The 13,761-nt window shown below is 46.3% G+C and overlaps 3 protein-coding genes across 3 annotated transcripts; 2 read left to right on the top strand and 1 right to left on the bottom strand. All coding sequences in view use genetic code 11, as the record gives it.

Annotated features, from left to right (window-relative positions):
- Positions 1 to 1,702: 1,702 nt before the first annotated feature.
- EGR_07391 (hypothetical protein) lies at positions 1,703 to 3,763 on the top strand (the record flags this gene model as incomplete). The annotated part of the gene is made up of 2 exons (XM_024496640.1): positions 1,703 to 2,000; positions 3,585 to 3,763. 2 exons carry the CDS (start codon positions 1,703 to 1,705, stop codon positions 3,761 to 3,763), a joined length of 477 nt encoding a protein of 158 aa, XP_024348927.1.
- Positions 3,764 to 4,849: 1,086 nt separating this feature from the next.
- Positions 4,850 to 9,643, top strand: EGR_07390 (hypothetical protein; the record flags this gene model as incomplete). Its single annotated transcript, XM_024496639.1, has 8 exons — positions 4,850 to 4,963; positions 5,030 to 5,130; positions 6,093 to 6,261; positions 7,007 to 7,104; positions 8,037 to 8,305; positions 8,671 to 8,823; positions 8,898 to 9,278; positions 9,468 to 9,643. 8 exons carry the CDS (start codon positions 4,850 to 4,852, stop codon positions 9,641 to 9,643), a joined length of 1,461 nt encoding a protein of 486 aa, XP_024348926.1.
- A 757-nt stretch (positions 9,644 to 10,400) lies between these two features.
- EGR_07389 (hypothetical protein) lies at positions 10,401 to 13,213 on the bottom strand (the record flags this gene model as incomplete). The annotated part of the gene is made up of 4 exons (XM_024496638.1): positions 10,401 to 10,572; positions 10,977 to 12,726; positions 12,838 to 12,928; positions 12,959 to 13,213. 4 exons carry the CDS (start codon positions 13,211 to 13,213, stop codon positions 10,401 to 10,403), a joined length of 2,268 nt encoding a protein of 755 aa, XP_024348925.1.
- Positions 13,214 to 13,761: the final 548 nt, after the last annotated feature.

Below are 13,761 nucleotides of genomic sequence, written 5' to 3'. Positions count from 1 at the left end.
AACGCACAACTGCGTGCCCAGCCGGTAACCGTTCATCACAACAAGATGAGACCATATAAGGGGCCACCTCCGGTTGGTTACGAAGATGAGGTTTACGTCCTGACCGAAGACAAGAGACCGCCGGTTAGGAACCTCAATGGGAGCTCATAAGTGGTAGCACCGGGGACGGCGCTAAAAGGACGAGGGGGCTATGTAATACTTATGTTGTTTGAATTTGCTTTTCAGGGAGGAGGCAAGCAAAAAAAATTCGAACCTTGTAACTGGATCGCCCCCTCCCTTACCTAGTGACTGCGGCTCCCCTCCTTCTTGAATATTGTATTTTCCCTATACGTCTTGTCGTCTTTAATAAAGATGTCCAAAGCAAACCAACCGGGCTTGTCTAGGAACGCTAGGAATCGGGAAGCGGAGACCGAGGAGTCTCGCCCCACGTAATTGTGCCTCTCTCGCAGGGCAATTATCGCGCCATGTGCTGGATTCCATCTCACCTCGACATTAACAACTATCGAATGCCTAACTTTTGCAGCTGGATTCACTTTTACAACAATACGCTCCACTGCTTCTGCGCTGAAAGCAATAGGGTGCCCGCTTAACCTGTAATACCCAGATCACGTTATTTACATTACCTCCCTATAATCACTGGAGGTACCTTCGAATGCTCTAGAAGATTTAGTCCAAATGCATCATTCCTTTACCATGCCCTTAAATTACTACGTTAGAGGCTAAGAAGAAACAGACATATTGGTCTTTATATCTAGCTACGAAGAGCATTGAAAAAGTACTTACATTTTATGTATGCACTAACTACTGAGCAGTCTAGTACGATGTAAAATTAGGTTAAAAATCGGCCTTACAAACGTTTACACATATTACTTCCTGGTAACGGGTCAGCTTTTTACTATTTTTGAGTTACTTTAGATGCAGTGAAAATATGATCGTGTTTTATTTACATCCACCAGTTGCTAGGGTTGTGGGCGTGCTGTGGCGGGCTTGCGGGTGGGAGGCGATTTCGATTACTGTGGGGCTAACCACCTATAATTCCACATGATCCTGCGGTACTCCATAAACCCACCAAATGCGTACAATACGATGTCTAGCTCCGGTGAATGTTCTCGATCAAAGGATCTGAATTTGGAGATAGGGGCTTAGAGACTTCGCAAATGTTGCTCTGGTAGTAAAGTGGAGTGAGTATCTTACATTCAAAACTGGAACGAACTTTAAGCTGCTGATGGAGCCGATCGAATTCAGCCACCAATTTTGAGTCGGGTGTCGAGGAACGCAACAGATGTTTTGTGCGTCTCCTAAGGTCCCTTTTCATTCAACTTGAAAGGCGGAAATTTCGGCTTGGCAATTTCAAAAAAAAAATCATTCAACGGCTTGGCTCAACTTGTCTTCTATCAGGACGAGCAGAGGTGAGTAGAAGTATCTTCTTTTTTGTGACCAGTAGGTAAGAACCATAAAGAGCAGAGTGCAAAGAATTCATAAGAAGTGGCAAATCCCGGTTATCCCAGCCAACATCCAACAATTTGGGAATAGGCTGGTCTGTATGAAAACAAGGGCAATGTTAAATTACTCTTGCGCTTTTTGGCTGTGGTTATCTGCACAATGCTACAAATGCAGGTGAGTCTTATTTTCACCTATTTTCCATACTTTCATACGACCCACATTCGTTCCCTCAAATCCCAAGCAAATTGCATGGTCATTTATGCCATTTCTTGTTCGACCGTCGTGTGACCAAGTCAGTAATCAATCTTGGAGCTCTCAGTTCCCAGAAGTAGATTTGTTTTCTAATGCTGAAGAGCCCACTCTTAACGAATGGGAAGTCGAGGTGGACGTGGCGACGTCATTGTTCTGGGCCAATTTTCCACGTAGCGCCAAGGTTGTTCAGAATCTTGCAGATGACACCTCTACACGGCGTGACACTGAGACCACGGTAGTTATTCTGTCATTGAAGACAGGTGGAGATGATATGCAGACTGTATTTTTGGAAACCGCGGTGATGAGTATGGCCAAATTAGGCGGTCTTTGTTCTGAGTTGACTCATCATAGATCTTACCGATTGATTTGGTAAGCAGGAAGCATGGAAATATCCGGTTGTGAGTCGGCCGTAGAAAGCTTATCTCAGCAATAACGAGGACTGGCTTTTCCCCACATCTACCCTATACGGATTAAGGTAGCTCTCTATATTTGATTTAAAAGCGAAATATTGGTAAGTGAGGCGTATTGCCTAACGGGATTTAGGAATTTCAGACGGTGTTTTTCCACTATGCAAAGGGAGAAGGGGGTCACTTTGTGACGCCGTACGATATCTCTCCTGATTAATGTATTTCCGAAATATTGTGTAATGTGTCCACATGGCACACTCGTTTTCGGTAAAGGTGTTTGGAGGCATAAGGGCAATTTGGAAGTAGTGTCAGACCTGTCTGATGACCAGGGTTTGACTTTGAAACTAAAGAAATGCCCGTTTCTGCAATATTTAATCCGTATGTAATCTTTTAGAGACAAACTGTCTCGTCAGATGGGAGCTACATTACGGATGATTGCACAAAGGAAGTTAGGGTCTAATTAACATTAACAACAGAATTTAAAAAAAGACGTAGTGCACATCTATGGTGCTGTTCCGCCTCTCGTAGTGCAGCGATGCATTTCAAGTGATAAGAGTCATCTCACCAACAGATTGCTTGTTCTGCAGCGCCCGTCTCCGCATACAACCAGTCAAGATGCATTACACTAAAGGTGCATCATAAGGTGTTAACCGGCGAAAAGCGGTCCGTGCAGACGGTATGAGGAAACAAGGTCAACGGGGGCACTGGGCACAGTGCTCGAAACAATTAGCATGACTGGCTTCCCTGTATTATGAGAAATAAGATCTTTCTCCACTCAACTGTCCCTGTCCAAGTGTGCGAAGTAGGAGAGGAGTAGGAGAAATGAAAATACCGCACTAATGGTAGCACAGGTGGAGCTTCCAAAACGCACAACTGACATGAAGTGCAAACATTGGCTGGAGCAGGTTGAATTCATCCACTGGTTTCAAACTTCAATGCTAAAACAGAATATACTCTCAGGAATTTCAGATGGGGCCGTGCTTTCCAACAATCCAGCTGCTGATTTGAAGAAAAACGTGGATCAGGCAGCTTCAGTGCTGGAGTTGTTTCAACATTGTTGTTGCTTTCGCTAGCGGGATAACCTGTCCCAAACCGAGTATCTTGAGGACTCTATAGACCTCTATAAAGTCAGGCCAAATTGCTTCGAGGCACAGGACCATGTTGACTGAAATGCAATCCATGTACTCGGGATCCGTGATCGGCTCCATTATCGCCTGAAAAACGTGAATAGGATTGGTATTCGCGACTCAGCCGATCGCTGCTCGTAGTTTCGCTGAAGTATACGACTCTGACCCCGACGGCTCGAATTTGATCGCAGCCGGGAGGCTGGGGAGCAAATTCGTGATCATTAGTCGTGCAATCAGAGGTCGTGATGTTCCAGGCACGCTTTGCAGTGCAAACAATTCAGGATGATACACTTTAAGATGAAAGACGACCTAAAAGAAGAGATCTGTTGAGGAGAATGACATGATTCCTACGCAGGGGAGGCCCTACGGATGTATGCTTCTGTCGGTGGAGCAGTGATAGACGCGAGTGGAACTTTTGGCCTTGGTGATTTGGGTCCAAATGACACAGCTACCATGGTTATCAGCGAGGATGTTGGAATGGGAGAAGACGCATTGCCTTCAGCGTTTATCTACTTCTGTGACGATGGCGATTAGACGGCGGAGAAGGAACCTGGCGTCGAGGACGCAGGCACCCCAACTCGCAACTTCGCCGGCCATTTGACCATTGGTGATATTTCCATTGATGAGTGAGCTGGGTTTCGCACTATTGCATACATTCAATGGATTGATTACATTCGCATCATTCGTCCCTTTTTATTTTTATGAACTGGCTTGGCGTATTTGACAATTTGATTCGCTGATTGTTTTGCATTGAGGTTTCTCTGTGCGAGAGGTTTAAATGCGGATGGGGCCACCAAAACGGATGTCTATTGAACGACGTATGTAAGCACGGAAGAGATGGCGTGCGCATATAAGCCTGATGGGTGGAGTCTGAATTCGAGTCGGTAGTCGCACTTATGCGTATCTGTAGGAAATGAATGATTGACCTCAGCCTTCGAGTGGTTATCCGCATCTTAAAGTAGGTCTGTGCTCAATGTGAGGCAATCAGGAAGGATTAAATTAGAGTATAGCTGTCATTAATTGGCTACTGATGGGAAATTCATAGAAAGTCGAATTGTGGTGACATCCACAGCATCATTCCACTGCGATTTGTGAGTTCGGACCACCGATAGAAAAGCGATTGCTCCTTTGCTAAGATGATAGTGAATCAGAGCGATTTACCGTTTGTTGGGAGAAGATACCAGTGGTTGACTCTTGATTGTCCACATAGTGGTTGGAACTTGCTGCGTTCGTCATTCCCCATCCTCGAGAGATACGAGGACTTTGGTTTTGCGGGACAGGAAGGAAGCCGTGAATGGGAATCTGTGTTGAAAAGACGCAGCGCATCCATTAAGTTTGGATTGCCTAATGATCGCATCTTGGATTAGGTGAATTGCTTGATTTGAATATATTCAGAATATTAATAACTTCCCGCAAGCGCATGTATTTTAAACCATCTGGCAGCCGATTGTTTTATATTTTTTCCTCATTTCCACTATTTTTCCACCTCATTCCTACACGGCTACCCGTACGGGTCAATTTTCGAGCATTTGAGATCGTGCAAGGTCATCGGGGCCCTTAATGAGACAATACTTTTGCCCATTTCATCTTTTTTCGCTTGGTGAAAATGTGGTCGTCGCAATGACAGCAGCACAACTGGTTTGGGGCGCAATTTCATCACTCACCAAGCCCACCTTCCGCGTCCGCGTCCGGCTCCTTCTTGTATTCGGCTTACCACCATCATCTCCCACACATGTCGGATAACGTTCCTTGGCTCCCTTTTCTTGCGCTTTTCATGCGATTTGTGCCCTTCTCCAACAGCAGCAGCGGCGACAAAAGCAGGACTTATTGCCGTCCGACGGAGCGGGTGGTGGGCCTCCTTGTAGTCACGCCAGCGCCCTCGCTCTGATTAGTGAGCCAAAGTAATGCAAATAGTCCGTAGTAAAGGAATTGCGAAACAAAACATCTGTATAAAATGCTGCGTGGGTTTTGTGAAGCGCGCTTTTTATTGTTTGTTTACTCTGTAAGCGCTTTATGTGACGACTCTTGCATACATGTATGGACGAAGGTCCGCAGAATTTAACTGCCTTAGCACTGCTTATATCAGTGATGGCTGCGGGTGCAGTCGCAGCATCAATGTAGTATTGTCCTAGGCCATCAATTAAAAGGCGCTTGTAGGGCCGAAATGTAGTCGTGCATGGACAGAAGATTTGTGCGAGAATTGGGTGGTTCCTCGTGAAGTTGTGGTGTGGAGGATGTGTTGTCTACGTCTTCCTGCTAATTTCTTCGCGAAGAAGTCTCTTGGTGCCGGTGGAGCTGATAGTTGATGGATTAGCCCATCAGCGTAGAGTGAACGTGGAGCAGTGATTTGCAGTTCAATGAATCACGTTGTGACACTTTGACGTTCTGTATCTGGACTGACGCCATCGTTTCGTCATTTGACATCAATCAAATGGGGCTATGGGCACGTTCTCTGCATTGAAGTAGCCATCTGATAGACAATTTTCCACCGCTAAGGTGCCGCATCGTAATTGTACAGTTTGAATAAGACGTGGAGATGGATGGATGGATCGACAGCCCTTCCAACAGCTGAGAGATTGTGATCGGATATGCGTTCGTTAGGCGGCAAGAACAGGCAGGTGAGAATGCGGTTACCCTATGACAGGTAGATCTGGCAGTCACGGGCGAGTTGGGGTGGGTGTATTGACGATCCTCTTACGTTGGCCGGATACTCATTATTTTTGAGTGATTTGTGGCCACATTCTGGCTGATGAAGAGGGTGTCGGGGGGAAGCTCGTATGGCTGGTGCCATCAATTACGGGTGAGGCGGTAAAGTTACAGTCTATCTCGGAGCAATGAGCTGGTGCAAAGTTGTGTGCTTCAGTCCCACCCAGCAGAGCTCCACAACGCGTGCTGCTCACGTCATTCACATCATTCTCAAGTGTCAAGTAGAGGGCCGCCGTTTGAAGCTTTTGGAGGTAGATGCGAGTGTGGTGCGATCGCGCAACCCATCCTTCATTGGTCAGAGGGCGAATTTAATTACATCTGAAGTGGTAGGCACATCTTCTACAGCACTGTCAATTCTCAATCACGGTGAGAAATGCAACACCACCCCCATGTTCACGTCGACGTGACGCCTCGAGTTTCGTTGCTGAGACCGAAGTCGGAGGTGTATGGCGCGCTCTACTCAATGTTCGCTAAACGATTGCACAAGGTGTTGTAGAATAGGTACGCAGGCTACAGTAATTCCACTCTCTACTTCCGAATCAGTGGCAATGCTTGAGTTGGTCATTGGTAGCGCAAAAGTTGTAATTTCTTAACCGCAATACTTCTCAGGCTAAAGGAACTAGTAAATCCTAAGTACTTCTTGCCAAACCCAATTCCATTCAGCTGGACAGGTTGCGAAATTTTAAAGTGATTGTCCTTGACGATGGAGTCCAAACCAGTTAACTTGATCGACCTCTGCATTACCGTCTATCTGCACCCTCTCAAGACTAGTGAGTCCCAGAAACCAACATCTGGAAATTTTAATCCTGGTTTGTGACCCCATTAGAAATCTCTAGTAAGTCCACTGCTTTTAGCCAACCAGTTATCTTAACCTCCCTTTCGATCCAAATGTAAGAAGTTAACGGCTAGGTAGTGGCCTAAACAAATGTTTCAGTGATATCTTGCCGACGACTCAAATAGATGAAGAAAAAAATTAGGAAGAGTACAAAGTAGTAAAAATTTTGAATCTAATCGTTTTCCCCTAACCCGTTCACCCAGCCAACCATCGTAGTCTCTATCATGCCAAACTAGTCCATTTCTCAGTTGGTAGGAGGTGGGATGACCTCGCCTTGTCCCAATTTTGCATTCAGTGCCCCCTGGTTTCTGGAACTCACTGATCTCGAGCATCGGTAGGTTGGAGAAGCTGAGAAGGAGGCTCAAACCACATGGTTTGCATCTCATTGCTGGGGCCATCTATTTTGGGTAGTACTAACTATGTCTATCACGAGTTTCGCCAGACTAACTAATTCCTTGTGGTGAAAAAATTGCTACGTTTGCGCAAGCAGCCTGCCAACTCAAGCACAATTACTGATCGGGAAGTAGGGAGGATGCAATCACGTCTGACAGTGTACTTCTGGATTGACTTCCCTAATTTATCATCGCCTTTACGCCTCGCATTGGGTGCGAGAATGTTGCGCAACAATCAAATAGCGCTGGGAAAGCGTTCTTGGAACATCTAGGTTAGCCAACTGCCAGACGAAGTAGGCTCCAACTCAACCAATCCCCACTTCGCGCAACCACTTTGCAAGCATTCACCGAGAGCACGTCACACTCGTCTGACTTCGATCTCGGGCTCGAAAATCAAGGCGTTCAGGGTGGAGTTAGGGGTGATACTGTTTTTCTCACCATAATTGCGAATTGACAGTGCTTAGAAGATGTGCCTACCACTTCAGATGTAATTAAATTCGCCTTCTGACCAATGAAGGATGGGTAGCACGATCGTACCACACTCGCATCCACCTCCAAAAGCATCAAACGTGGGGCCCCTACTTGGCACTTGAGAATGATGTGAATGACGTGAGCAGCACACGCTGTGGGGCTCTGCTGGGTGGGACTCAGTCCCACGGTTGGTATATCCTAGGTCTGACGCACACAATGTACAACAATTCCATCAACCATAACTGCAGATCCAACTTCACGATATTAGTTGCACGTACTTCTCACTGGTACCTCGTTTATCAACCTGAAAGTAGTTACCAAACTGTCAGCAATCCCGCACCTATCACATGGGTACCCATTAAATGCCTCACAGGTGTCAGTGCAGCTTCCCCTAATTCGCTAGTAAACACCAGAAGGAAGTCAATCACACCTCACTTCACACATCCTCCCGGACTGTAACCTCGTCTTTGAGTAGGGCGCTGGTGGGGAAATTGCACGGAGGCATCGGTGATGGGGTTAGTGTGAATGAGCCTCTGAGGCATGCAGTAATGTCGAGGCGTCTCGACGTTGGGGCCTCGTCCATCCTTCAGGTGGCTAACTCACTTAACATACTAACGCGCTTTCAGCCCCCTTTTATTGCTGCCAAACGCCGCCTCACCCAATGCGAGGGATGTAAGCGACTATGAGGTGAAGGTCAAACAAAGAACCCAACTTAGATACCGAGTTCTTCGGTAGAAAATGTCAGAATGTCATAGATAGTGTGTCACGAGGCGAACGTGCCAAGTTAAGTTTATCAAGCAGCTTAACTGCCGGCACCACTGGGATCAAACGCATTTTTTATGGAAGGCACTGTTGGGACAGGAAAGTTTTGCGTACCCTCACCCCTGCATGGCAACAAATGTCTTCATTTAAAGGACTGTTAATGTAAACACATTAAAATGCGTGGTTCAAAATGGAGCTTAGCGCCTTAAATCGGTGCTACGCTTCCCATTTCCATGACTTTGGACAGCTGATGGACCTTTTGCTCACATGTCAAGGCGAGAGAGTTCGCGCAACCTGGAAGGGGCACTCCACACACTCCATCGAAGGGCTGTGGGCCACGCTGCTGTTACTACTGCTGTTAGAGGAGAGCGCCATCCTCCTGAAAAGCGATAGAGAACGGGGAAATGAGACTTTGACCGCTGGTGTGGGTATAGGTGGGAGGGGGGGATGGTGATGCGAAGACGAGGAGGAGGAAGTAAATGTAAGGGCCATATTTTCCCAGGTGACGAAAATTGCGAAATTGTGAGCGAGAATTCTTACGTCCTTGGCGTCAGGATTCTTTCTCCACTATTCAATTACCATCGTCGTCGTTCTTGTCGACATCGCCAGCAAGCACATTGCGTCGTCTCCCATCTAGAAGTTGTCGTTGATGAGCATGGTAGTTGCGCCATCCTGGACACAAGGCACCACCTTCACCGCTTAGATTGGAGAAGACCAGAGTCCCACTTACGTCTCTCTTTGCTCTGTCCACTCTACCGTCCTTCAAGTGAAAGTGCATCAACTGGAACTGTTCACACCTCGAAGCGAGCCTGCAACAATGCTACTTCTGATTGCATCTCTAATGAATTCGGATTCGCTGCCGACTCTCCCATCTTTGATCAGAGTTAAACCGTCGAATTCAGAGTGGCATGCTCCGGCGTCACTACGTGCATTGATCCACGGAGTTGCTAACTTCGAACACACTGATGTTCTTCAGGTGACAATGGAGCCGATCAAGGATTCCTCGTACATGTGTAACCCTTCAGACACCATATTGCTGCAACCTACAATTTTTCACATTGACTTCGTGGAGGTTTATCAGGTTCTCGGGAGGAGGAGGAGGAGGAGGAGGAGGAGGAGGAGGAGGAGGAGGAGGAGGAGGAGGAGGAGGAGGAGGAGGAGGAGGAGCACCGACATCATAGTCGTGACGCCTATTCTACAACACAGTCGTATCACAGTCGGCATCCTGACGACACGCTGCTACTTTGAAGGTCCTCTAGATAATTACAATATTCATGCAAGCGTCGTTAACTTTTACGAGGCGCGGCATTTGCATTGTGGTGCGTCTCGCTTTTTCTGTTCTCTAGCAACCTGCAAAATGGTACTGCTGCGCCACCAAACGGCACATAACTTTCATGGCCTTCAACCGAACCAAAGATCAATTATGCGTTTTTTTTAATTTTTGTCGGAAATGTCTGACCACTGTAGAAGCGGTGAAGGGTTTGGGTTGGGCGGTAATTTTACGCACCACCTCCTTGATTGGGCTTGGTACTCGCGTAGATTGCGTTGTGACGACACTTTTAGACGCCCTCTTGCGAGGCTGCACCACCCACGACTGCATCAATAGCGACAGTAGTCGCTGGAATAGCTGTGCAGTTGAGCATATGCCTAAGCACCCTAAATGCTTCATAGCACCCTCTCTCCCACCTTTTAAATCTGCTTTTTCGTACGTTTACGCAGTGGCCTTGTAAAGCCCGCCAAAAAACCTCAACAAAACTTCCGACCGTAGCCTCTCGAGACTAAAAAACTACGCTACCTGGATGGGCTTCCTTCTTGTATGACCGTGTGACAGGAAGATCAGGGCTTTTAACTTTCCATCGCCTTTTTGTCTCGCACAACATCAAGGGGTGTTGTAAACGCATTCTCAGGTTGGGTAAATCGGCAAATGACAAGGGGACAGTCTTCCACTGATCTGATGTTAGGTCATTGCTACATGGTTTAGTGAGGCATGCAGACTATCCCGCAGTCACTGCACGTGGCGTCCCGAGTCCAAGTGCAAGGTCGCAGTCTGACGCGTGTACAATAACGACGGTGGTTCTGTCCCCGCAACCCCGCGATCAGTAGTGCGGCGGGTTGGTGGCGAAAGCGTTGCGATTTTCCCTTCGCAAAGGTAATCAAGCACAGGAGACCAGCGGGGCCTGAGAATGACCCGATAAAGCCAACGGCATTCAGCGGAACAGATTTCTCCCCACAATCACCAATCCACAAAACATTGTCCTAGAACTAGATCCCACAAGAAAATCGTCAAGTCGCTGCTTACAATCGACCAAGCGACCTTTTAACCCATTTGTGACAAGTTAGGGAATAAGTGAACAAACAATCTTTAAGTAATATCATATCGATGACTCAAATCGTTAAATATAGAAATCAGAAAAAGTATATAAAATATTAGAATTAGGAATCCAATTTCGTGTTAACTCGTTCACTCAGTTGACTGACGTAGCTTTTCCCATTCCTCATTGATGGATTCCCCCTTTGAGGGGGTGGCAATGGCCTTCTCCCGTCAAGGTATCGCATTGGTGCAACTCCACTGCCACCATACTTCTTCAACGGGACCTCATTGTCTCGTGGATGGATAGAGTTTTTTAGTGGCGGCCTCTCCTCCTTGGGTAAAAAGTAAGGCGGTGGATCAGTCACATCCACCTTGGGGGCGGTAAAACTCAGCTTAATCTTCGGCACTAATTTCTGGAGAGTTGAAAACTCGGTCAAAGCGTCCTTCAATCTAGCCACATCGCTAGCATCATTATTGGCGTGAAGGAATGCATTCACCAGCCACAGTCGTACGGCCACAGCAGACGGCGTCTTCTCACACTTCAAATGAGCAGCCATGTAGACGAGTAGGGCAAGCGAAGGAAATATTGCATAGTTCGGAGGGAAACGGTTGTAAGCGGCAGATGAGAAATCGGGTGTTCCACTGCCCTCTTGCAGTGCAGTGAGAAGTCGACAGAGGGACACATAGTGGTCATACATCGTCATCAACTCCAACGCACTGTGCATTAACTTTTTCTCCACCGCTGCATTTGGAAATGCACCACTCTCCTTCATTTTTGTTACAACTAACGACTTTAGGGTATCATAGTGCTCTGCCACAACTGGCACACCACACTTTACATTGTAACGCGTGGCCACTGCCAAAACTAACACTGACAAAATCAACGGGCACTCAGCAATATCACAGTCCCGATGCTCCACCTTTTCCTGGTGCCACAGAACACACGAAAGCACCAAGGCAACGCTCCAATCAGGCACGTCTATCGTGCGATCAAGTCCAATAATGGTGTGAATAAAGTCATCCACCGTGCAGTTGCGTGGTAATTGCATGGGCTTTACCTCCACCATGTACGTCTTGAAACGAAAATTCCCCTCATAACATATCTCCTTTGCATGGGGACGCAGTCCCACCAGTTTGGAGCTAAGGCCATTTGCTTCTTCCACTCCCATTAGCAGGCAGTAGTGCACGTAGCGTAGGATTCTGCTCGGCCCATAAACATAGGGCAATTCAATAAGGTAATCGTTATTGCAGATGAAAACCACCCCAAATTTACTGTAAAGTGGCGCAATAAATAACCTCTGCAGCGTATTAGAGCGATATAAATGAACTAGCGCAGCAGGCCAACGATAGAGAAAGTCAACTGGACGATCCGCTGGCACAGTACCTTTCAACAGTCCAGCTGCCGTTTGAAAGAAGAGCATGGGTGAAGAAGGTCTTTGGTGTGGGTGCTCCTTCTCTTCCTCAACCCTTCTTATTGGTGCTTTGATTGGCGGAATCCATTGCCCCAAACCAAGTACCCTGAGGACTTTAGAGGCCTCCACAAAGTCGGGACAAAATGTTCTTAGGTACAGCAATATGCTGCTTGAAATATAATCTATGTACTTGGGATCCGTGATCGACTCCATTATCGCCTGAAGGACGTGAATGGGATTGGTTTTCGCTACCCAGTCAATCACCGCTCTTAGTTTCGCTGAAGTATACGAATCTGATCCTGACGGCTCGACTTTGATCGCGGCTGGGAGTCGGGGAAGCAAGTCCGAGTTCATAAGTAGTGCAATCAGAGGTCGTGACGTTGCAGGCACGCCACACAGTGCGGACAATTCAGGATGATACACCTTCAGTTTAAGGACGGCTTTACCTTCCTCTTTATCCATACGGTAGAAATCTGTAGTAAGATCGACAAGTTTCATCTCATTTATAGTAAGTGTTTGGATCTCTTCAGGTAGAATGGTAGGACGTGATATGACGTAGTACTGCGATGACATGCTTGCAATTGGACAGTCAAGACAATAGGCAATTCCTAGGCATACGGGCATGGAATCATAACTTGATTGCACACAACACAAGTCCAAGTCTCGAAGACAGTTTGTCACAAATTGACGTGCACAAGGGAAAAAATCCCCATACGCACGGTACCTAGCAGCTGCAACATCGAGATCAGCTTCCTTGTAATTCTTTCTAGATTTAAGATAACGATTTGCAACAGATTTAACACCTAAGCCCTAAAACCCAGTTAATGAATCCAAACTTACGCTTTCATTTGATAATCCACCGAAAATAGGAATAGGTTTTACACCACACCTGAGGATATCTCTTAAACCATCTTCAAACAAGGCTCTCGCGCGTAATAAATCCACACCATATGCACCGATGTCACCAAATTTTTCAAACTTCTTTACACAAATATTCAAAAACTCAATAGGATTGAAAATAAGGTATAGAGACGATGGCGGTTCAAAAACATACGCCTCAATACCGCCAACAAGACCGAGCAACCCCACAACCATCACCAAAATCGACTGCCGGACTAACGAGTCATAAAGCCTTCCGATGGAATCAAACAAGTGTGCGTTCAAGTAAAATATGAGCACGATAAGTTTCGGACGGTATTTTAAATATTTTGTCTGCTTTAACTTGTCCAGCGGTCAAAAGTATGCCCATGTTATTTAATTCAGTTAAATATTTTTGTTAACGCAGAAAACAGGCAAATAACGTAGATATGTGTATACTTCTAGATTTTATTAACTTATTTGGGTAGTATTGCTATATATCTTTTATTTGCCCTACTTTTCCCCATTATGCTAAATGGGGTAATAACTTCGTAAATCAATTTTTATGCTTTTCAATGCTCATTGAAATTGGTAAGTTGAAAAGCCATTATCTTTCCGTCTTCCATTCCAGCTCCGGTTTAAGTGCATCGACAACAGATAATCGCGATCAGATGTAGGCGGCATTGCAATGATATGAGAAGGTAAAACCTTGCAGACTATTTGTAAGCATAATTTACTATCGTCAAATTGAATGCCTCTAGACATGCTTTTACCCTACTAAAATT

The sequence above is a fragment of the Echinococcus granulosus genome, assembly GCF_000524195.1.
Source record: "Echinococcus granulosus chromosome Unknown EG_S00076, whole genome shotgun sequence".
NCBI classification, from domain to species: domain Eukaryota; kingdom Metazoa; phylum Platyhelminthes; class Cestoda; order Cyclophyllidea; family Taeniidae; genus Echinococcus; species Echinococcus granulosus.
The sequence above is the reverse complement of the archived record's forward strand: the minus strand, read 5'-3'. Positions and strand labels throughout refer to the sequence as shown.